Source organism: Hemicordylus capensis, chromosome 5 (genome assembly GCF_027244095.1).
Source record: "Hemicordylus capensis ecotype Gifberg chromosome 5, rHemCap1.1.pri, whole genome shotgun sequence".
Lineage (NCBI taxonomy): Eukaryota > Metazoa > Chordata > Lepidosauria > Squamata > Cordylidae > Hemicordylus > Hemicordylus capensis.
The window spans coordinates 70,512,482-70,538,208 of record NC_069661.1 but is presented as its reverse complement, the minus strand read 5'-3'; the positions used below and the strand labels follow the sequence as shown (position 1 = coordinate 70,538,208).

At 39.3% G+C, this 25,727-nt stretch overlaps 1 protein-coding gene across 5 annotated transcripts in view; it reads left to right on the top strand.

The window, feature by feature from the left end:
• FSTL5 (follistatin like 5) overlaps positions 1–25,727 on the top strand; it is a 563,532-nt gene that overhangs the window by 517,068 nt on the left and 20,737 nt on the right. For all 5 annotated transcript variants that reach the window (XM_053256999.1, XM_053256997.1, XM_053256998.1 and 2 more), the window contains 2 exons: positions 4,097–4,204; positions 6,464–6,588. In XM_053256999.1, the coding sequence (XP_053112974.1) occupies positions 4,097–4,204; positions 6,464–6,588 (233 nt within the window). The remainder of the gene's footprint in view (positions 1–4,096; positions 4,205–6,463; positions 6,589–25,727) is intronic.

Genomic DNA, 25,727 nt, shown 5'->3' with positions numbered 1-25,727 from the left:
CACAGTTGGATAATAAATTTAGAGTTTATGTCCTGTTTGCTAAAGCAAATAAGGAGACAAGCAAAGTTACATAATCTTCTACATCAGATAACAGAAAACATACTGACTCACTTGATGTAGCAAGGCTTTCTCTAATGCTGTAGGTACTTTTATAGAAGACACTGAATGAACTAATGAACAATATCTCCAACCATGGTTTTGCAAAAAGTGCAACAGTGCTGCTCAACTGGATGGTCCTCAAAGGATCCCCTCTATAAAAGCAGAGGGAATAATGTTAAATCATAGCTCAGTAAGAGCATTCCTGCAAGGAGCTAATATAGATGAGTCCATTAGCAGTTCACACTGGCAGTACGCACAGCCCTACCCAAATGAAGGAGCACTTTCCTAAATGTCAGTTTTTATCTCATAGTATATTAAAAAATAAACACTGGATTGAAAGGTCTTTGAATATATAAGTTGAACCTGAAGTCTGGGCACTGAATACATTATTCTTGCCTTCCTCATAGGATCCTTTCCCATAGGCATGACTATGTTGGATGATAGCTATGCTACCAATGGTACACCAAAGTTCAGTCCTGTTTGAGGAGCCCCATCACCACCATTTATGATCACAATTTTCACAGTACTCTCAAAATGAGGGAAAACCTTAATAGACTGAAAAATCAAGTCGTATGCATTTTGTCATCCTAACTGAAATGATTTTTAAAAAAAAAATCTGCAAAGACTTGTACAATTTTTAGGCAGAAATGTCTACAGTAAGTTGCCAGCAATGGAAGAACTATCTGTCTCTGGCATTTTACAGAGGAGATTTCAGCATCAAAGCAGAGCTAATATGAAGTACTTTGGCAATCTGAATGAAAGTTGGTTCTGCATTACTTGTAATATCATAGAAGCAATTCGACTCTGCTGATCATGTAATAATATGCTACTGTATTCTTTTTGCAAGCTGCAGGAGTTTTTCTTGCATTTTGATATAAATCTTTAAATATGTATTCCCTGTATATGAAGCATTTAGATTCTCTGCCAGTCCAATTGGAGGAAACAATTTATTTTTTGCATTCCGCATCAAAGATGTCTTAGCGTAGGAAGGTACAAGAAGTCAAATATGTACATTATTCAGAAGATGGATATTTTTTGCTCTTTGCTTTCTCAAAAACAAAAATTGCATACCTGCCGTAGTAAACAACTCTAGACAGTGTCATAGGAAGTGAACTTGTCATGCTATAATTGCATGCATGGAAAATATGGGTTTAATGCCACATTTTAAGCAGTTTCATTGTCTTTTAAAAGGCATCACTTGTTTTAACTTGGGCAAACATTCAGCCATATCATTTTCTTCTGAATAATTTATTGGAATAAATCAACCATTGTGCTATAAGTTTAAATAAACACCTAGTGCCTTCACTTATCAAAGAATTCCCTATATCTTGAAATGTACATGGCCAATAATCAGGACTCTCCAAACCAATGCACAGCTTCTATATTTGGAGATAACCGGTTGCAGCTTCCTCCCCAACTGGGCCCCTAAGCAAACATCATCATCATCATCATTATTTATTTATTTATTTACAAGTCAGACGGGTGTTATTGACTGGTTTGTTTTATCCAGACATCGAGTATTATTATTATTACATTTATATCCCGCTCTTCCTCCAAGGAGCCCAGAGCGGTGTACTACATACTTGCGTTTCTCTTTCACAACAACCCTGTGAAGTAGGTTAGGCTGAGAGAGAAGTGACTGGCACAGAATCACCCAGCTAGTTTCATGGCTGAATGGGGATTTGAACTCGGGTCTCCCCGGTCCTAGTCCAGCACTCTAACCACTACACCATGCTGGCATGTTTGCAGATACAGATATATCTGGACTATTAGAATGCTTCCAACTTGGCTTTATTTGGAGTAGTCTAGAAGTAGAAGTTAACTTGTTCTGCTCCTTTCACTTGTGCTATATGAAAATGACACACGTAAATCACCACTTAAGAAATTTATTATGGCCTAATTCCCACCTTACTTTTGCACGGTAAGAGCTGTGTGAAACTTCTTATACATGGTGTGCACCAGTTTTTAAATATGTCAGTGCATTCATGCCAAATATGATTTTTCTGACCCACACAGAACCTTTTTTTTTTAATACATGAAACCCCACACAATTAAGACTTAGGTATTTTGGCATCGCTGCAGCAACTGCACCAATAATGTAATGTGATAATCAGTCCTCCATCCCACATTAATATAAAAACTGTATTTAAAATTATTATTATTATTATAAACATAGAGAAACACTGGGTCTAGAAAAGAAAAAGTAGTAAAATAACTACAGATTCACAAAAGAAAAAAGAAAAAAATGACAAATATCATATAATCACAGCTCAATAATAACATACATGTACAATAGCCTCATAGAAATGAGAATTGTCAATATGCATTCATGTCAAGATAAAGTAAAAGTCTTCATAAAATGTAGACCAGTTTCTCATGTAGTGTTCTACTGTTGTTCTCCATTTCTTAGCCTTATGTGTTCAATCAACTTCAAAATCTTTTCCATTTCCAGTTTTGGGTTGTTTTTTTGCTAGAAGAGTTGTACTTTGATTGTAAGTATTTAGATCTGCATTTCTAGATTTCAGTGAGTCTGACCTAATGACTTAGGTTGATTCTATAAGGGCTACATTACCATGTGAATAAAGTGGAGCCACGACTATTGCTTCAAATTTTGCATGATTTGCAGTTGAAAATCAGTTGATTCATGTATGAAAGACTATTGCAGGCGTTGTCTAAGATGGGAAAAGAAGAAGCCAGTAGTAAACAACTGGCCTACATTTGTCTGTTCAAGAAGAAAAACAGCTTTTGCTTTAGAGGAAGCAGAAGCTTTTTGGAACACCTCAGGAGTATAGTTAAGCATTGCCAGTGGTTTCAGCCAGCCATTAACACATTATCTTGAGGATCTGCATCATTACTTTAAATTAGATTCACTTAATTAGCCAGCTGGTTCTCTTCTTGTCAAACTGATAAACAAGCTGTGCTTCACAGTACTGTAATAGTGAGACCAAAAAATAGAGGGGCTTCTATTTAAAAAGGAAAGGAAAAGAAAAGAAAAAAATCCTGATAGTTGTTACAAGTGAGTAAGCTGACAGTGACGGAAGAACTACAGTGGAGCACTAATGCAACAACCAAAACCAAGAATTGCTTTGGACTACTGTAATGTATGTCAGCTCAAAGAAGACCTGATAATAGACATTAAATTCTGAATCAATCTCCTACTTCAATGTGACTCAATTTATGTCTCCCTACTCTGCCCTTCTCTACGGACTGAGCAACTTATCATTGCCACTCAGAGTGTCAAGAATTTTCTTGCCTGCCCTGGCACCATTAGATGAAATCCATGAATGCATGTGTGCATGTATTATATGAAATTCTAATGCATCATTAGACACTATTAGATGAAATTCATGAATGCATGTGTAGGACTAAAGAAGCGCATACTGATCAGGGAATGTTTGATAAAATGAGTTACATGGTATTTTCTTCTAGATTAGTGAAGTAAAAGTATAAGAAAATACCACTGTTTGAATAATATTCCATAAGTTTCCTTCAATGTTCATAGTGAATTCTTATTGCATTAACTCATATAATTGCTGGTGAGAGGTTTTTACACATTTGTTGTTAAAAAGCAATGCATCTCTCTCAGACGAATTCATGCTCAGTTTGTATTTGTATTTTCCTCATCTATGTCCATTTTAAACAAAACAGGTTCTCAGGTTAGTCAAGACACAACACGTGTGGTAAAAAGGGTAAACAAACAGTTGACTGGCTTTCCACCTTTGTCTTGAGTGTTTCAAGAGCTCTACAATGGCATGCAACTTAATTAGCTTGCAAGTGAACATATATCCATGTCACGTTGTTCAAATAATGAGCATAGATCACTGTTTAAGCAGAAATACTCTAGCTTCAAATTAATCAGAGGATGACTTCAGCAATTGACAGTCTAATTTGAAAGCAAGAAGCAATTTCGTTTGAGCATAATTTCTACCCCAGTCTTGTGTACTTCATATGTTGTTACAAAATCAAAATGTATTTTCTTCTTCTTTATATATTACAGGCAGTAAGTACAGACCCAGTTCCAGTGAAACTTCATTATGACAAATCACATGATCAAGTATGGGTGCTAAGCTGGGGGAACTTTGATAAGAACTCTCCTACATTACAGGTCAGTATTCTTATTTCTTAGATGAAGCCAGGCTCCTTATACAGTTCCACTGTGCATACAAGTGGACCTCATTATCCATGGTCCTGGCACCTGCGGTTTTGCTTATCCAACTATGCAATGTAGACCTGAGCATGTTATACACAGTTTGAAAAATAGTAAGGATTTGCCTATCCATGGTTCCTGGGTGGCCGGCAATGACCTCCAAGGTCATTTTCGGCCACTATTTTGCTGAACAGAACCATTTTGTGGCTCTTTCTTTAAAAAACAATTCATGGAAAATTGGCAAAATTGTGGGTTGGGGGGCATTGCTGAACAGCTGGAGAGCATGGTGCAGCACTTTATTTATCTTATTTCTGCCTCTTTCTTTTTTTAGCCTTTTCACCTCCAGGAACTTAACCCCCCAATTCCCATTGCCTCAAGGTCTTGTTATCCATGGTTTCCATGGTTGTAGGCAAGAACAGAACTCCTGTGGATATTGAGAGCCACCTTTACAGAGAATATTGATTTGAGAGTAGATGCTCCATGCACATGGAAAAGCTCTCTTGTTTGTGAGAAGGTTCAATTAGAAGTCGTCTTCACGTGTGAGACTCTAAAATGAAGGAAATGTTCTACGTGGTAGTCACTTTTAAACAAGCAGCACCCCATATTCATTCTCACTTGGCAGGGTTCCATGGATGGACCATAGCAACACTTTTGGATTAATTCTAAATAAATGTTGCTAAAAACTGTTGCTTAAGTGGCTGTAGCTTGGGCTGTATCTTTTATGGCTTTTTTATGGCTGTTACCACCCATACTGGCTTTTGGTGATGTTACCATTCCACACATATATACTCATTAGCACATTAAAATAGCTTTAAACTAAAGATGGATCACAAGAATAAGGTGCCATTTAGATGTTACGGCAGCAATTCTACTACTTGTCTTTGGGTTCACTCCATGGAGGTGCTATGACATTTAAAGGCTTGCCATCATATACACAGGATCAACTGCAAAGGTCTTTGCTGCATCATCATTGTCTAGTCAATATCAAGAGTGATGATCTGATAAAAGGAACATAAGAGGCTGGCTCTAACCACATAGTGGCAGGCCTTTAAACATTACACCAGAGCTGTGGAATGAATCCACAGAAAGCAGCATTATGCTGCTGCTGCAATACTGAAGAATGCCTTACATAATTTCCCAGATTTCAGAATTTATTAACCAAAGTTCCCAAAGCAGTTTACATACAGAAATTAAGTAAAAAATTAATTAAATGGCTCTCTGTCCCCAAAGGGCTCACAATCTAAAAAGAAACATAAGGAAGACACCAGCAACAGCCACTAGAGGAATGCTGTGCTGGGGTTAGATAGGGCCAGTTGTTCTTCCTCTGCTAAATAAAGAGAATCACCACTTTTTAAAGGTGCGTCTTTGCTCTGTTACCAGAGGATGTACATGTTACTTACTATAAGCAGTAATAGTTACATACATTAAAGTCTATTATATTGAACACTTAGTGGCATTTTTGTAATCCACAGAAACAAAATTATTCTTGATTGTATGAAGCCATTTTCTATCTCTAGGAATCATTAACTTTGTAACACTGTTGCCAAATGTGTAGTTCCCTGAACAGAGCTGTGCAACGCATTGCATCCTATCTTTATTATAGCTTGGAAACAATTCATATGGTTTGTGACTGTTTTTGCTGAAGCTGGTTTTTCTACAGTTCATGTTTTGAAAGAGATAACTATTAGGCCTGTGTAAATAAAAAATTTGGATTTTATCCGACATTGCCTCAAATCAGTAAAATCCGAATCCAATTTTTTAAAAAAAATAATGGATCACTAAAGTCAGAATCAATTCTGAAATACAGAAATTAATTTTGGAAATACTTTGGAATTTTGTGACCGCAACTTCAACCACCATCTCTGAATGAGGTATTAAAGTTGCTAGTGGCACTGGGTGGAAAAGAGCCATTCTGGGATGGGAGTGCAGGTAACTTGCTTTTTATGTCTTAAACGTCTCTGCATCAAAACACAATCAGCTGCTTTGGTACAAGTTATATACTATATCCCATCTGCACAATAAGCAGTTGTAATTGGAATGCAATTGACTAGGTACTGTAGCAGGGCCAATTCTACAGTAGTTTCAGTTTGGGACACACAATCTAGAGAAGGTGGTCATGGCTTTTTCCTTATCATAACATAATTTAATCAAATGTAATTGATTCAGATGAATAATTAGTCTAACACAAGATGAGTAATTACACAATGTGCTCTCTAGGTGATAACCCAGGCCAGTGGGAGTGTTTCTCACCATACAATTCATACTCAGCCTGTTGGGAAGCAGTTTGACAGAGTGGATGATTTTTTCATTCCATCCACAACTCTTCTCATTACTCACATAAGGTAAGTGACATACAGCCTATGGTATAGAAGAAACCTGTAGTCAAAGGTATAAATAGATAATTCAAATGTAATTACTTATTATATTTGTATCCTCTCCTTCTCACAAACAGCTTGCAGTGACATACATATGATTATCTCATTTTATAAGCATAAAAATTGTGTGTGGGGAAATCAGAGTTAGTCTAAGCATTGATTCAAATGTAATTTGAAATTGTGATAAATTGTGATAAACCTCAATTTGTTTCATGTGACCTAGTTTGCTTTTATTGTTTGAACCCATGCCATGTATTACCTGGACCACTTAACCAGGATCTGAACCCTAGCTTTGAAGTTGGCTTATTTACTTAGGTTTAGCATATGGTATGTCCATGTTACATCTGTACACATCATAATTTGTTTCTTTGACTCCACTCACAGAGATTCTAGCCTGCGGCAGCTGCAAAACATAGCCATTCTAGGATGCGAACATCTCTCACTGGTGCCAGCTTGAAACCTAGTCTGCCCACTAACTGCTTAGGTCATCTCTTCATTTTCTGCCTAGAAATAGAGCTGCTGACTGACCTTTCTGTTTAAATTCCGAGGCTTTTAGCAAAGACCACTTACCAAGAACCCATTTTAAACTCACCTCCATTTTCAGTCCATCGCCACATGATCCAGCCCTGCATCTGTCAAGCCCACTATAAACCTTGTCTGCCCTCCTGTAGCTGTCCTTCCTGCCAGTGCTGAAATTCAGCAGCAGTCCCTTGTCATAGCAACAAAGCTGGACATTATAGGTTGTCCTGAAATCCATTCGCTAACATGATCTTTTTCTCCATTGTCGCTTGTAACCTACTAATAAAAGTGGAGCTGAAAAGCTCCTTTCTTTTGCCGACTAGCCCATATTAGATACATTATTGCTCCCCCTACAAGGGTGAACTTATGCAAGGTGTTTGTAGGAGAGAAGGAGGGAATGTTCGAGAGACCCTTTGTCCCAGCATCACTTGTGACAAGACCCACAGAACTTGCAAAATGAACATTCATGAATGAGTGTTGTTCATATCCATGGGCCACCATGAAGCTCCATTCTCCAAACATTTTCACACCTGGCTTTTAGTTTGCATCTCCTTCGGAATGGAGGTGTGCATTCACATATCGCCAAATTTACTCCAAAGTCCCTGCAAGCTATCAGGAAGCACTTCACACACAATTTGGGTTTTTCATCGTGCTTTAGAGTGTAGCTGATTTATATCTGGGGTAAAAAATCCACTTTTTGTGTCTTTTTGGGGGGCAACTTGGAACTCACAGTAAAGCCTTGCAGAAAGCCCAGGTAAAGCCTACTATCTGGGAAAGGTCCTGAAGGTGTGTGTGTGTGTGTGTGTGTGTGTGTGTGTGTGTGTGTGTCCATGCAGAGGGCCATATGGCTGGACTTGGTAGATCTTTTACTGCAGGGCTTTAAAAAGGAAATCAGTTTTATAACATGTAAATATGAGTTATAGTAACTGCCTAAGAAGGCCAAAGCTAATTTGGAAATCCTGCTCTGTCAAGGATTGCTTCTGGTAGATGACCCTTTTCACCCACTATTTAGATTAGCTGTAAGTTATATCAGGAAACTATTGTATGCAAGGCTCCAGTCCAGAAATTAGACCACATTGTGAGAACATGTTTGTCACAAGGTTATTGTCATGACAACCTAGAATATAAGAACACAACAAATAAATATAAAAATGGTAGTTTACTTATATGATTTCAAGTACATCATATATAGGCCTTAACACAGACAAAGTTTAAGACATCATCGTAGCATTGATTGCACAGGACATTTCATAAAACGTAGTTTCAGGGAACATTGGTTCAAGGAGACTGTACTGACAAATGACAAAATAAGAAAAGTGTCCCTGAGGAAGCCAGGAGGCAATCAGGATTTGGATCTCCCCTTTTTTATCCTATTTCCCCCCATGACAATTCAAAACCATAACTTTGAGAAACATGTCAGCATTCCAATATTGTCTTAATGGGAAACTAGTAGCACATACAAATTTGTTTGCTTCTTCTTTGATTTATTGTTACTCTAACTCACATGTAGAGTAACTTCTTAAATAACCTGTTTCATTTAGGTTCAGAGTTCAGACTTCCTTCCTTAATCCTTATGATTGAGAAGTAAAAGCAAACAGGTGGAAAGGATTAATTTTACAAAATCTGCAAATATCTTGAAACACAAACATGCTGTTCCAGATGAAGAGGTTTTAGGTAAAAAGGTTACAGGTAGATCATTTCTAGACCTAGCTGAATCAAATAATGAGGAGGGGGAGGGGAGGAATGTGTGATTTTAAGCAGATTTCCCCATGTATACATTCAGTTTTATTGTAATCATTAAAATATTTACAGCCTCTTGAATGTTTAGGCATAGAATTGGCTCTAGCTTCTTTTTACCTAGACAGTAGAGATGTGCAAACTGGTTTGGAGGTTCAGTTCAGGGGTTCAATGGTTTGGGGTTGAACCAACCCCCCCCCCCAGTTCTATCTGGACTGGAACTGAACCCCTCACCCCCCACACACACAACAGTTCGTGGATTTTTTTTTTAAAAAACCAATGTTTTATTTACCTCTAGCCCCTTTGGGGGGCTTCCTGAAGGCGGGGGGGTCTGCAAAGCACAGAGGCTATTTGCGCATGCACAGGGGCCATTTTTAATTTTTAAAAAATGGCCACCGCACATGCACAAATGGCCTCTGTGAGGCCCTGGGCCATGCCAGACCTCGTAGAGGCCATTTGCACATTCACGGCAGCAGGCAAAATGGCTGCCACACCTACTTACAGAGGCCGGAACTGGCCAAAAACTACAGTAGACTGGGCTGCAGCAGTGATTACCAAGGCCAGTGGGGGGGAACCTTCACGGACTCCCCCCCCCGGCCTTTAGGAAGCCCCGCGAACGGGCTAGAGGTAATTTTAAATTTTTAAAATATCTATCTATCTATCTATCTATCTATCTAGCGCCCCCCCCCACCAGACAGGACTGGGGGGGTGTTTGAAGGGGGAGTTGGACCGAACTGGTCCAGTCAGGTTTGAGTGCAGTCCACACTGACTGAACCGGGCCAGCAGGTTCCGTGCACACCCCTACTAGACAGCTGACCAAGGCAATGCCAGTCCATGATATTTTGCTTCCTGAAGTAGAGCACTGGCCCCTCCTTTTTCTCCCCTTTCTCTTTTTTCCCCTAAATCCACTTTGATTCTTTCTTTTAAAGGTCTTTCCCTTCCTTCCTCTGCATGCCACTCATGGCCTAGAGCAGAGATTCTCAACGTTGGGTCCCCAGATGTTATTGGACTTCAACTCCCATATCCCTAGCCCCAGTGGCCTTTGGTTGGAGATTATGGGAGTTGAAGTCCAATAACATCTGCGAACCCAACATTGAGAATCCCTGGCCTAGAGAGTGTTGTATGAGCCACCATTCCTCCCCTGAGAACTGGTCTGTAATTGGCTGCCCAAATTGGTCCATTTCACTCTGCTTCCTGATAGGGTTGACCCTGGTACAAAAACACATAGCAGTGTGGACATAAGACTAGGCTGTGTTCCATGCTAGGACTGCCTTCCAAAGCAATAGTTTCACTCTGTGTGTTGTTGTTGTGCAGCTTGATGGATACGTTTGGCACAGCTAAAAATACTCAGCCTAACAACCATAGAAAAACACAGCATGTGGGGGGAAGCTTGATGACAGTCAATATGACTTACAATAAAAAGGCATGTGGTGTTATAACATTATCCAGATATGTCTTTGTTGCACCATCCTGTTAATGAGCGACATTAGTAGAAATTTTACAAATCCATGCTATTTAGTTAAATACTCACAAGCAATGCTGTTGGGATCCATGATTAACAATGTCTTACACATGCTGATTTCCTCCCCTCTGGAATATTTTGCTATTATGAAAGACCAGACTTTATGTTTCACAATTAGGTGCACAGATTTTTATGTAAGAGAAAAAAAATATGTGGAGATATGAAGGTGAGAGGACAAAGGACTGAATGGAACATGTATTGACTTCAGTGACTTTGTTCCATATGGCACAAAAAATAAATAAATGGTTTAGAAATGGAAAATTAAATTATAATTCTATACACCAGTACCCCACTGTACAGTTCTCTGTGCACACAGATGGAGGCAATTTGTGTTTTTTATGCTGCCCCATAGAGAAGTGAATAAGAAAATTCTTGTGTGCAAGCATTGTTACATTGAGCTGTCATTAGATAAATTGGAAACTGGGTTGAATAATAATCTGAGGGTGAATGAATGAATAATGAATAAGAATATTTATATACTATGTTTCAAGAAAAAGCTAACAAGGTGAACTATAGCAGAAGAAATGAAAAAATGAGAAAAAGAATGAGAAAATAAATCCTTGTCCCAAAGAAGCTCATAAAAAGAAAAGGAGACACAACAGGAAATAACAGCAATCAGCCACTGGAAAATATACTATGCTGGTCTGAAAATAGGGATAGTTGCTCTTTCCTTGCAAAATATAAAAGAGCCACTTTTATACTTTAAAAGGTGCCTCTTTGCCCAGTTAGTAGAGTGGAGTTTGGAGTAGAATTTAATTTGGAGTCGAATTTGTAAAATTCAGTCCAATGTATGAAGGCTTACCGCTATCAGAGTTTGCACGGGCCATGCTATACCTTGGCATGGCTTCATCAGTGCCTAGATCTAATGATAGTTTTAGAAAGCCCTGGTCATTCCATTTCCTTGGTGTTGTCCTCCTAAAAGTACGTTGACCTACAGTGTGGATACTTCTCACAGTGGTGAAAAATGCCTCCCCTTTCAGTGATTCTTAGTTTGCTGTGAAAGGGAACAAAGGTATTAGCCAATAAAGAAGTACAATTCTGATTCAGGAAGATTTGTGACATTGCCATTAGAGTGTCCTGGCTCAGGAATATGAATCTTGTTCTAAATAATGAGGCAACCATCCAACACCCAATAGTTATTTTCCAGTTGCAAATGCAAAATTAGTTTCTGCACATGTGCAAAGAATAATTTTTAACTTCAAATTATTTTTTGTCCAAGTCCTGGGTAGTATCTGTGCTCACACTAAGCTAAAAAAAAGTTTCCAAAAGGGAACTAATTGGTTCCAGGGACCAATGAATAAGCCCAGTGATGCTTGGAGGCTTTGATGCTCAAAAGATTTCTAGGAAGCTGCCTAAAACATATTCTAGCTGGAGATTGTTTGTTCATCATTGTTACATAGGTAATTGCTGAATAGGCAAATGTGGCTATGTCATGTTATAACATATATATGTATGGGATCTCTGACTTGCAGAACTCGTCTATGTAAATAAATAAATGTAAATATATAAAATAAATAACTCCCATTAAGAAGGAGAGTTAGCCCACTTGTGCCTCAAATGTTTACACATCTACCATCTTGAATTGGGATGGATGACTTCATCACAAACTATGCCATTAAGGTGTTCCTATGTGTCCTACAACTGTACCCTATTTGGTTCATACTGGTCCAGGTGTTGTGAAGTTGATGAGGGGGACACACACACACACACACACACACACACACACACACAATGCCAGGTGATCTCATAAGCCTACTGGAAAGTAGGCTAAACATGTTACTACAGACAATTAATTTAACAAAGGAATCACATTCCAGACCTGTAGCCCACTACAGGTACCTTTTGGCTAAGATCAAGTGTAGTGTAGTAGGTTTTGGTGGTATAAAAATGTGTCACATAAATAAATAATCAAATCAAATCAAATGCATTTATTTAAAAGATTTGTACTCTTTCAGGGCTGGTCTTTCAGAACAGCACCATCACAAGGTGGCTAACAACAATAATTAAAACCAAACCATTTATTTATTTATTCCGTTTCTATTCTCCCCTTCCAAAAATGGCTCCGGGCCTTTTATAGAGTTAAATAATAAGAAGAATAAATAAATAAGATGGATCCCTGTCCCCAAAAGGTTCACAGTCTAAAAAGAAACACAAGATAGACACCAGCAACAGTCACTGGAGGTACTGTGCTGGGGGTGGATAGGGCCAGTTACTCTCCCCCTGCTAAATAAAGAGAATTACCATGTTAAAAGGTGCCTCTTTGCCAAGTTAGCAGGGGTAACAATGGCTATTATATTATATTATATTATATTATATTATATTATATTATATTATATTATATTATAGTGGTCCACATACTATGCAGCAGTATGCTTGGTGGAAGAAGTACTGCTTGTTCAGAGGGAGCCTTCAGTGTCTTTGCGGTGAGGGTTTTTTGCACAACTGAGCAGGTGTGAAGGGGGAAGGTACTTTTGTAGTTTCTCCCCTTACTGCAAAAGACCTTTCAACTTGCACAAAATTGTTCCTGATGGTTGTGCCCCACACAAAAGCATATTCCTGCAAGAGGAAACATCTTTTGCAGTGAAAGGAGAAAAGTGAAATTTGCTCCCTCTGTAGCCACTCAGCCACAAGAAAGCCTTTGTCACAGGGATGCTGAACGTTTCCTGCAAATGTACAGTCCTTCTTCCACTCACCTACTGCTATACAGCACATGGTCAATAAATGAAAATGGCAACCAGATAAAATTAGAGCTAAAACAAATTGAGTTAAAAGCCTTGCAAAATAAAAGGTTCTTGATGGTATATTTAAGAGCAATAAGAGTAAACCTGTGCTATGGTTTACAGGCAAAATACAAAGTCTTGGTTATAACCTATAAAGACCTAAACAGCTTAGGCCCTGGGTATTTAAGAGAACGTCTTCTTTGCTATGAGGCCCACCACCCATTGAGATCATTAGGAGAGGTTAATCTGCAGTTGCCACCTGCTTGTCTGGTGGCTACTGGGGACAGACCTTCTCTGTTTCTGTCCCGAGGCTTTGGAATGTACTCCCTGCTGAAATAAGAGCCTCCCCATCTGACAACTTTTAAAAAGGCAGTCAAGACACATTTGTTCACCCAGGTTTTTAATTAGATACTGTTTTAATAGTTCGATGATTGTTAATGGTTTTAACGTCGTTTTAAATCTTACATTATTGTAATGTTTTAACCTTTTTATTTGTTGTATTGTATGTTGTAAACTGCCCAGAAACTTGCGTTTTTGACAGTACACAAATATGTTAAATAAATAAATAATTCACCCAGGGATCTGGGTCTGGTAAGGAGCACACATTTAAGCAGCTGTCAGTGATACTAGATGTAATTGAGTGGAAGGCATCATAGGGACAATACTTTGGCAGGAATCCCCAAAATACTAACAAGGCAGTATTTCCAAAAACACAAGAACTGGGTTTTATTCAGTTATAAAAGAGTTACAGAAAAGCTAAAAGAAAAAATATATAGTCATGTACAAAGCAAACTAAACCCCAAATAATAGCATTATGTTTTATTCATAGCACTGGTTATACTTGCTGACATAGGGAAGTTACTTAGTGTAGTTCCATTGAAATTAAAAGCACGAGTTAGGCATTGCCTAATGTCCTTTTAATTTCAATGGAACTACTTTGGGTAGTTCTCTTCATCATGTAAGCCAACGTATCTCTTCTTCCCTGGCTCTCCACAGGGATTGCATCCAAGAACTAAGCATATGGTAACAGAGCCCGCCCCACTCAAGGGCTCTTCTCAGATGTGATTGGTATCTCTCTGAAGTCTTTCTCTCCTCAGAGGTAACTAGGGAAATTCCCTCAGAAGACTAACTGCCAAAATCAGTCTTTCCCCTCCCGCACACCTCAGGGTTCTGTTTGTAGGAGTCAATTATGTTGATTGACAGCTCTTCAAGACACTGTTGGCCCAGTTAGAACCCTTTTATTACAGATGGCAAGACTTGATTGTAAAGTCCAAAGAGGTTCTTTTGCGGAAAGCTGGTCCTCAACCTGCCAGAGACCGTATAGAGCTTTTAAAATACCAGCACTTAAAATTGGGCCTGGGAAATGAGCTGGCAAATAATGCAGCTGATAAATGGATGCCACATTGTCTTGCTGTTGAACACCCAGAAGTATTTGTGTGACTGCTTTATCTAGTAGTGTCTGGTTTGGTCCTCAGAGACTGTAAAACAACTGAAAGAAAACTGGAGTGGCCACAAATTTGCCTAACTGGAGAAATCCATACATCTCATTTTATTAAGTGGTTGAAATATCATTACTTTCCCCCCTTTTTTCATGAAAGTTATTTTTATTTACTTCTATTTTATTGTACTTCTAGTACAAATGCATGAACTCGGTTCTTATTTCTGTCTGATCATAGCCTCATCTTTACACACGTTCAAATTCTATGGAATTTATTTGAACATTATTCAGAAATTTGTTTTTAGATTTTTAAAAAAGAATTACTGCCCTTTGTACAATAAATTAAACCAAGAAGTACAATAAATTAAACCAAGAATTAAATTATGAATATAAATTATAAATTATTTAATTACGCCTGTGTGCAATATTGACCTGTGTTTCCTCTACTAGAGCTATATATTTAAATTTGATAACTACTTAAAGAATTCTCTTTTCACAACATGTACCTTGTTTTTATGAACTTTGAAAGCAGGTTTAAATAAAAATGAACTATCTAAATAGTCTGTCAGGAAAGGCTTTAAATCAACTGCTGCTGAGAAATCCATCAAATTAGGAGTCGTGTGGAGGAACTGTCTATTAAACCTAAGCCGTCATCCGTCATTGGTGAAAATATTCAATAGCAGTGGCAGCATGCAAGGAACATTAGGACACAAGCATAAAATTCCAAATTACTTATTTTTTACTTTTAAAAACTAATTAAGAACATTTCTTCAAAAATATTTTGACCCCAATCCCAAATTGCTGTTATTCATAGTCAAAGAAACAGGCCATTAGGTCCCTTGCAGTGTTACTGAGACTGCTAGGGCCAGTGGCGTAGCAAGGATGTTGGCGGCTCTTGTCCAGGCTGCCAGCAGCATCCCCCTCCACCCTAGCCACGCCCCCTGCATTTGAAATGGGCTGCTCAGCTCAGTTTTTGAAAGGTTTCAGCCAGTGCTGAGTTCCCAGCCTGGCCAGGAGTGCTTCTCCCTGCCTTTTCAAGCAGAGAGAAGCCATATCAGCCATGCTGGGAGCCCAGTGCTCAGTGAATTTTACTTCAAAATGGGGCATGGGGCCCTGTTTGCTATCGGTGCCACTCACTCTACGTCTGACATCAGACGCAGGGGTGTGGCTGGAGTGCCAGACATGGCCCCTGGGGCATGGCGGCTTGGGTTCTTTGAACCTGTTCATACAATGGACGCTACACCCCTGGCTGGGGCCCAACTTCAGATTACATGTGACAGAATGCAAGTTACTTCAGCATTGTTAATGACATTGTATAAGATCCTGAATCATAGCTTCTGTTTGCAGATATTTCCTAAACAATGGAATAAGCTGGGTAAGGTTGCTATGTCTTGTTTTTTCTAGAATACATCTAAATAGGTAACTTGAATTATTTTAAATGGGTAAGGTGGTGAGGATAGAGCAGTATCTGGAGCAGAAGATAAACCCATTGGCTGAGTTGTTGTGGTTCAAGAGCATCTTTTCATTAGAATTTAGCTCTGTTTCACATCATAATGAAAATACCCCTAAATTACAAACACATCTTATCTTATTTAAATTATTTGACGTAGAAAGATAAATGTTTTTCACTTATCAGTGTGGTCACTAAATTACAACTTCATAAGTATTTATATTTGCTTTCAAAGTAAAAAGTTTAAGATAAGTTAAAGGTGTCAACTATCACCTTTCAGGCTAGCATTTTATTTTACTAAAGACCTACTTCTATTCAAGATTATGCTCATAGTAACCCTATTGAGACATATTCATTAATCTAGGGTTTCTCAACATGTGGGTCCCCAGATGTAATTGGACTTCAGCTCCCATAATCCCCAGCCCCAGTAGCCTTTGGTTGGGAATTATGGGAGTTGAAATCCAATTACATCTGGGGACCCACATGTTGAGAATCCCTTCATTAATCCTACTGAATGTAGCTCGAGAGATGTGTAAGGCAAGCTGATAAATATGGTGGTATCTCAAGAGGTGTCTTTTGGGGTTCTGATGTGATGAGGATGGTCAGTTTCCAGAGCTAACAGGTCTCAGGCTTTAATCAGCTATTTATCTCTCTAACTTGGTAGGCAACTGGTATTTTATTTACTATGTGATGGATAGGTTACACAGTTTTCCTTTCCTTTAATACCACAGTGCTAGAATCAACTCACAGGAGATCAGACTGTGATGTAATTAATAGGCCAAATCATCTGTACATTGTCCCAGGCCCCACATGGTGTTGGCCGCCTAAGAAGCCACTAGGGCTTTCCATGACTCCACTTCCCTTTAAGAGCTGTTTGCCGTGCTTTGCACAGGGCCACTCTTTGTGGAGGTAAGTGGTGTGAATGGATGCTTCTGCACAGGACTAGGGCCAAGTGCACATGATTAGTCTTTGAAGCCAATGTTTTCATGGGACTGGCAGTTAGGAGATTGGTCTATGGAGTTTTAGAAAATCTATCTATGGAGTAATGTCTGGAGCAAAATTAGCATGACAGCTTGAAGAACTTATTACATTAAAATACAAAACTAAGAAGTGTGTACTGTGGATAAGCTTAAAGGGACTGAATAAAATGATAAATTGAAATAGAGTTGTTTGAAGTTTCTCAAATAAAAACATCTCTAACATCAACCTGCATTTTAAATTAGTGGCAATAATTCATTTAACTTGGTGAATTGTATAAATGCAAGCAATAATAGGATACTTAACTGTCACTAGAGGTGTCTATATCTTATGCTGGATGTACATTTGATTTGTACGTGGGATGACAGAACAAAGAATAGCCAAATAAGTATATTTTAGAAGTCTAAAAGTAGAAGAGCTGATCATTTCAGTTCCACAGTTCATAAATTTCAGTAAAGTATGATAATTGGAATAAATTAAAGGGTCTAATTATAATATTATACAACGTTTCAAAATAGTGTTAAATTAAGTAATTGTAAAATATTCATTCCAGATCTTTAGCTGCTTTAATCTTTCTAGCAGGTGTTATGAACATCATAAAGCACCTGCCTTCACATGAGCAAGAAAGAAGAATCAACCTACTGGTGTGATCACCTAGAATTTAAACAGAATTAAATATTCCCTTTCTCTGAAGTTCTAATAGTCAAAGGAAAAATATTGTCAGAAACTATTCTGATTTTAATTCAATCAAGCATTCTCAAATTTAAGGCTTTGTTTAAATGTGATATATAAGTGTTCGGATAACTTTGCTGTACTATTACTGTTAGAACCTACTATTACTATTAGAACTAGAGGGGGGAAGTGAATGAATATTTAATTCTGTTTAAATCCTAGGCTATCTTCCTGTGGGTTGATTGTTCACAGGAAAAATGCCCTCCAAAATTCTGATCCAAGGTTTCTGGCTTCATCCCAGTCTGTGACTCTCTAGAGCTGTAGGAAATGAAACATTCTACAGAAGAGTAATAGGTTTTAAACCAAAACATTATGATGTGTCTCCTGACGTTTATAATAAAAGGTGATCTATGCTCTAGATTTAAAAATTAAAATCCAAAATGATTCAGTATAACTTACACAATGTGGATTTGGCTGATTGTTTCTGAAGAAAAAGTCTTTATAATGTACTTAACCTTGTTCAATTCATAGTTAAGTGTAAGAATAATATTATGGGTTGCATGAATAAAATAGAAAAGATTTAGGCAGTGCCTCAAAAGCACAAATAGAATATTCCTCATGAGAGTACTGAGATTTTTCAAAGAGAAGATTGGAGATTTTTGGAAACGATATTGTAGGAAGAATGAATAAAATCTTCCCAATTATTTCTAGGAATATATTCACTGTGTCAAAAAATGTGATTGCTTAAAGCACAAAGGCCAATGACTTGACAGCTTTGATACAGAAATTCATATTTGTTGGTGGGAAAATACTGTATCTTCTTAACAGGAAGCTGCCATATACTGAGTTCAGACCATTGGTCCACCTAGCTCAGTATTGTCTTCACAGACTGGCAGCGGCTTCTCCAAGGATGCAGGCAGGAATCTCAGCCCTATCTTGGAGAAGCCAGGGAGGGAACTTGGAACCTAGATGCTCTTCACAGAGCACCTCCATCCCCTAAGGGGAATATCTTACAGTGCTCACACTTCTTTTCATATGTAACCAGGGCTTCTTATTTTCCCTTTGTATTTCTGAGTTTCTCTGTGCTTGGAACTTTGCAAAGTGCAACACTATAAAAAGCCCCTGCGCCTGAACCTCAGTTTCTGATGTCTTTATTGTGAGAGCTTGGTGGCACAAAATGCCTTTTACTGCCTTTGTGCCCAAATCCTTTACCCTTTTACTGAATCACTGGACTGCTGAGTTCCTAAGCTGAAACACTGGAAAATGTGGTCCAGAACTGCTGAGCTGGGCTTTGAGAACTGCAGCCTGAGAAATGCATTTTTTTGAGCATTTCTTGCATAGACCTATTGTGGGGAGACCTGCACAGAACTGTCCTGGATACTCTTGGAACTAAGAATCCTTGGGTTCATATGTGTGTGGGCCTGCCACAGACTAATCTCTGAGTTTGCCTGCCTGAGAGTCCCTTTGACTTTGGGGCAAAATTCTTGAGCCACTGAGGCTGGACTATACCCTATGTGGGCTTGTCATGGGCTAACCCCTATCTTGGCTTATCGTGGGCTAACCTCTGGCCAATTGTTGCTGGCCCCAGACTCTGGAATGCTCTCCTGCTGGCTATTCACTCCTCAGTCTCCATCACAGCTTTTAGAAAGCATGTTAAATTGTGGCTTTTTATCCAGGCTTTTATTTGACTGCTGCTCGTTGTACTCTGTATTGCTTTTATGCTTTTTAAATTTTTAATCAGATTTGTTTTATATTTTTAGCTTAATATTTTAATTGTGTCTTTTTTACAATTTTTTAAAAATTTTTGCTGTAAACCGTCTTGGGATTGTTTTAATGAAAGGTGGTATATACATTTAACAACAAATAAATAAATAAAATTAATTGTCTGGGAAACCGGTGCTCTGTAGTCATGCAGAGCACTCTGCTGCTGCTTCTTGCCTGCCACTTTTGAAGCACCTTTGTGGGCAAGATCCCTAATTTTTTCCCAATGGAAGTCACCCCTTTTGGCATCAAACTGCTCTTGATCCTCTCTTTATATCTTTCTTCCCCATCTCTCCCTGCTCCACTTTCTACCAATATTTCAGTGTCCACCAACCATCACTCCCTTGCTCATTCCCTCTCCTTCTTTCTCTGGGAATTGCCTCCCTGCAATTTTCTTTTTGCAAAACCACAATTTTACTAAGGTGATCAACTGCCATAGTTTATATTGTACCTCTGCATTTTACAAATAACCTTCATCTCTTAATTTTCAAAGCCTCACCTCATAATCTGTTGCTCCTCTAGGGTACCCTAATGTTGTCTTGCCTCTTTCTTGCCAGAGTGTAGTTCGCTTGTTATTCATGCTTCCAGATTCAGTTTACGAGCAAGTTTCCCCAAACTGGTCCAAAGGTATAGGCACACATGTGCAGTGTAGACGTGTGAGGAAGCTGGTAATATATATGGTGCTTCTACCTTTGCTCCTTAGAGAAAGAACTAGAACATGCTGCCTGTTGTATGGTTCTTTGTACTGCTCACCTATCACTTCCAGATTTCAATATTCTCCATGGTCACTTTGTTAAAACCTATTTGTCCACATATTTGTCCACATATCCTAAATCTTTGCTTACTGGAAAACAGTGAATCACATTTTGCAGTGCTGTACAGCTGTACCTTCTAAAAGTTGCTAACATAAGGAAAACTACACATTCCACTTATTTTAAAGGTTTAGATGCTAGGGAAAGACTACAGCGGATGTCCATACCCTGACAAAGGGATCTGCTGGCTCATGCTGGAAACAGAATACTAGACAAGCTGGCTCATTTGTTTTCGATCCACTTTTTGTTCTCAGGTTTGTAAATAATTGCATTTGTATAAGCTGGTGTCCAGTGAATACATCTGCAAGTATTACACAATCTGATTAAGTCCCATGGCACTTGTATTGAACTTTTTGCTTAATCCAAGGAAGATAAATTCCTTCAGTTCTACAGTCCTCATTCCAGCCTTTGAAAAACTGACAACAACCCTTTAATATTTTATTTCAAGTATCTTGCATATTTTTTGGAAACTGAAGGGGTTTTTACTGTAGTCCCACCCTGAGGGAGCTCAAAGCACTTTTTCTCTGGACTTCTCCAGAAAAGCCCCACACTAAGAGATGCTGCCAAGGCAAGCATGACATCAGCATGAGCTAGAATGGCTTGCTCCTCAATTGGTGAGGATCACAAGCTTTAAAAATCTTAGTTCTGTCATTTGAAGTTCCAGTGATAATCTTTACTTATGAGCTGAGGCTTTGGGAATTAGGCCATGCCTGTGACATGGATTTTCTAATTGTTCATCATTGTTACTGGTGCAGTTAGTGAGTTGTTGAGCATCCTTGGATCCAGCAAAAGTGAAAGGGCCATTTCCTCCAATACAGTTCAAGAACAGACTGAGTTATTGAACTGGGACTCAGCTGGAGGTCATTAGTAAAAATTCTGCCATGCTATTGTGCTTGAAAATATCTCAGTGGTGTGATTTATAGTATAATGAGGATTTTTATGCACCATCACTTAAGTATATTTGATTATTCCAAATCAATAAATGCATCACTTTCCTCAGTTCTCTATTTCTGAGAAAGCAGCATACAACTATGAGTCAAGATAATCATACAGTATGACAAGTTTCAAAATGCATTCAGCTATGGTATAGAACACCCACCAGGCAGCACATTGCCCATGCTATTTAGAAATCAGCAGGCATCTTGCATTTAATACTCTCCTAATTAATCATAGATATGTCATATACACCACAAAAGTAACTCCAGTAGTGAGACTAAAATCTGATATAATAAAATATCATAGACATATCCACATGTTATGTTGCAATGCATATACAGTCTTTGTGCACTATTACATATGGCAAGACGTGTACGCTGTGGTAGGGATGTGCATGAAACTGATTTTGTATTCTCTTTTGAACTTGAAATAAAATGCAGATGACCAGAACATTTTGTCAAAACAGCTGCAAACCGGTTGTCCCAATGGAAGAAAACTTAAAACGTTTCAGTCATAGGGAACAATGGGGATACTCTCAACACCCCATTGTAACCCATGGGTAGCTCCTAGGGACACCAAAGCGGGTTATGTGGTAGGGCATGATGGGTGCTACCTAGCACCCAACCCACAAAAGAAATGGGTGATTCTTCACAATTTTTTTAACCTTTCCCCAAACCCCCCATAGGATCCTATGAGGGCTTGGGGGAAAAGATTAAAACTTGTTTTGAGAGAAGTAGGTTTTACACTTGGATGAGGATATTGTTCTGTTGAGGAATTTCTTTATTAATGATTACTTTTAATTTCTTGAGGAAGACTTCATAAGATTTATTTATTGAAAGATTTAATATACCGCCCAATCAGCCGACTCAGGGTGGTGTACAAAACAAGAACAGCATCTGAGAATTTTTAAAAAAGATTTAAAGGGCAAATGCCTGGAAAAATGGTTTTAAAGCCTGAAATGGAGGAGACTGAATATGTGTGTGTGGGGGGGGGGCGGGGTTGGGGAGTAGTAGAATTCCAAAGTGAAGGGGTGGCAACAGAGAAAGCCCTTTCATGGGTCCTAGTACTATGGACCTCTCTGAGACCAGGGACCGAAATAAGGGCAACTTGAGAAGACAGGACAGGACTGGCTGGACAGACATCTCACAAGACAGGACAGGACTGGCTGGGAGAGGCAGTCCTGAAGGTAAGCAGGCACTAAGCCCTGAAGTGTTTTAAAGGTAAGCACTTTGAATTGGACCCAGAAGCAAATAGGTAACCAGCAAATAGGTAACCAGTGCAGCAACCGCAAGAGTGGTGTCACTATCATATCTCCAAGCTCCCATAAGTGGGCAGGCCATCATATTCTGGACCAACTGAAGCTTCTGGGTCATCTTAAAAGGCAACCCCAGGTAGAACACATTACAGTAATCCAAATGAGAGATGAAGGCATGAGTTACCATTGCCAGGGCCTGCCGGTCGAGTTAGGGCCGCAACTGGCGGACCAGCTGAAGCTGGGCAAAGGCACCTCTGGCCACAGCCTCCACCTGCTGTTCAAGCAGGAACCGCGATTCCAAGAGGACCCCCAAGTCACAGACCACCTCCTTCAGCGGCAGCGCAACCCCGTCCAGGGAGAGGCTCGGACTCGGCAATTGGCCAGAATGAGGAGTAAATAAAAGCAACTCAGTCTTGGATGGATTAAGTCTGAGCTTGTTTTGGCCCATCCAGACCCTGGCAGCCTCCAGACACTGGGCAAGCACAGAAACAGCATCTCCGGAGTGGCCTGGGGTGGCAATATACAGCTGAGTATCATCAGCATATTGATGAAACCTCACCCCAAACCGACAGATGGCCTGCCCCAGCAGTTTCATGAACATGTTAAAAAGAATGGGTGTGAGAACTGAGCCCTGAGGCACCCCACAAAGGAGTGGCCACAGGGCAGAGCACTTGCCACCATTACACACTGACTGAAAGTGCCCAATAAGGAAGGATCAGAACCAGTGCAAAACAGTGCCCCCAATACTCAACCTGCACGGGGGCTCCAGAAGGATAGCATGGTCAATGGTATCGAAAGCCTCTGAGAGATCTAAAAGGCCCAAGAGGGGGCACTACCCTCATCAAGTCACAATACAAGTCAACAACCAGAGCGACCAATGCCATTTCTGTGCTCTGCCGTGGCCTGAAACCTGACTGACAAGGATCTACTCGAAAATCAGCTTCATCCAGAACTCTCTCAAGCTGGGCACATACAGGCTTCTCCAAAACCTTCGCAAGAAAAAGGAGATTGGAGATTGGTCTGTAGTTACCAAGAACCTCAGGACTGAGAGATGTCCTTCAAAAGAGGGTGCACCACAGCCTCTTTTAAGGCTGCTGGCACAGACCCCTCACAAAGAGAAGAAAACACTATCTTCAAAAGCCAGGATCTTACATTCCCACCAACTACTCTAATAAGCGAGGAGGGGCAAGGTTCCAGGCTACAGGTCGCAGCACCCATACCAGAGAGAACCCTGTCCACATCCATGGCCTCAACTTGCTTTTCATTATGGTCTTCCCAAGTAATCAGGGTTACTCAGAGACTTGTTCAGCCCTTTTGTTACTGAGATTCAGTATGGGAGAGAAAGATGGTTGCCAGACTTTATCTCACCTTCCATTGCCAAATGTTTTTTTCTGTTTGGTCTTTGGTAATGCCAATTTGGATTTGAAAAGGTCCTGCTACTGCCTGGGAGACCCACAAGCAATTTGTTTGGGCTGGAAAGAGAGTTACTCCCAACAGCACATATAACATAATGTCTACATACAGCTATGACTATGACTACGACTACAAATACTTGTACATCACTTTTCAACAGCAATTCTCAAAGTGATTTACATAGATAAATAAATAGATGGTTCCCCATCCCAAAAGCATTCACAATCTAAAAATAAAGATAAGGTAGAGACACCAGCAACAACTACTGAAAGGTGAATAAGGAGTTACTCTTCCCTTGCTAAATATAAGACAATCACCACTTTAAAAGGTGCTTCTTTGTTCACTTAGCAGGGATTTGTGAATAATGCTCATATTGTCAGGGTACATGTTTCAAAGTTCAAACAATTATTGTGGATAACATGGACTTTGAAAAAAAGATTTATTGTATATTTTAGGACTTATAATACTATAAGTCCTAAAAAAGGAAACTGTGGTAACTTTTTTCTTTAAATCGGATATTATTTAGACAATTTTTTACTGTCTAAGCAAATCCAATGGCAATTTCTACATGCGGACCTGAATGCTCCGTACTTTTCCTAGTTTTGCTGATGAAATTGGCCCTTATTTGCATATACATTAGTTGGAGCATAATCAGACCCAAAGCTGCTCTTAATCTTTATCAAACAGAGGACAAAATATTGCATCTGACCAAAATGGAATTTTAATCTTCTTAATTTTAAAACTATTTTAAAGTTAAAATTGCTTTACTAAATCCACTTTGACATAGGTTAGCTGGCCTCTGTCTGTTAGCACGTGGTTAGCTGTCCACGGGTCATGCTGATAACCTGACTGTTAAAGGCTGTGAACATTATCTCACAACTGCAGCAAAGACCCACCAGCTGATATAAGGGGCTAACAAAGTTTATGTGGAGAAGATGCGCCTGACTTATTGGCACAATTACTGGTTGACATCCTGACTAATGAAGCACCGGCACACTGTGAGGAACATAGGTATTTCTGGGCTGCAGACTGCCAGAACTCCATTGGATGTGTGGCAGATGATTTTTGCTGATTTCCCCCACTCCCAGAAGCACTCCCTGTGACCCAGAATTGGGTCTTTGAGGGCTCTATAATCTTCAGAGATCCATTTGCAGGTTTCAGGAACACTTCAGGGGGCAGGACGGACTAGCAAAATTTGTCCCGGTGTGAGCACATGTGCTCACAGCTGTCTCAGATTACATACTCTACACCTTTCCCCCATGCAAGTAAATGGAGCATAAAGAGTCTATAATCATCAGAACCACTGACAGGGGTGACATATTTGGAGATACCCTACCTGTTCAGTGGTTGAACCTGTAACGGCTGGAAAAGACAAGTTTCAGAGTCACTGAGCTATCATAGTTTCACTGTTAAACTGAGTTCCGGTATCACTAGTTGATGTCTAAAAAGTTAAGTGGTGGAAAAGAATCAAACAACTATTTTGGGTTCTAATGGAGGAAATATGAAATATTATTAATATATCTAATTAGCCCCATTATATTAGGAAGAATTACAGACGCTGAAGCTGTGCAGTAGACAACTAGAGTGCAAATGGAGAAAGACTCGATTCAAATCTGACAGGTTATACTTTAGAGTAGATCTGAAGATCTATGCTCTGGCAATACATGTGACAAAGAAGCAATTCTTTTCTACCTGCATTGCATCTGCACATTCATGTTCAGGAGAGTTGTCTAGGGTTGTGAGTGGGTTACTACAAGCCTCTCCCCCTTAAATCCAAATTTGGGACCATCAGTTACCCAGTGTGATGCTATTAATTATTTTTTCACAGACAAAATCTCTTGTATCCTGGCTGAATTGTATTCTACAATTAGGGCAAAGTCTTTTGTGGAGGTA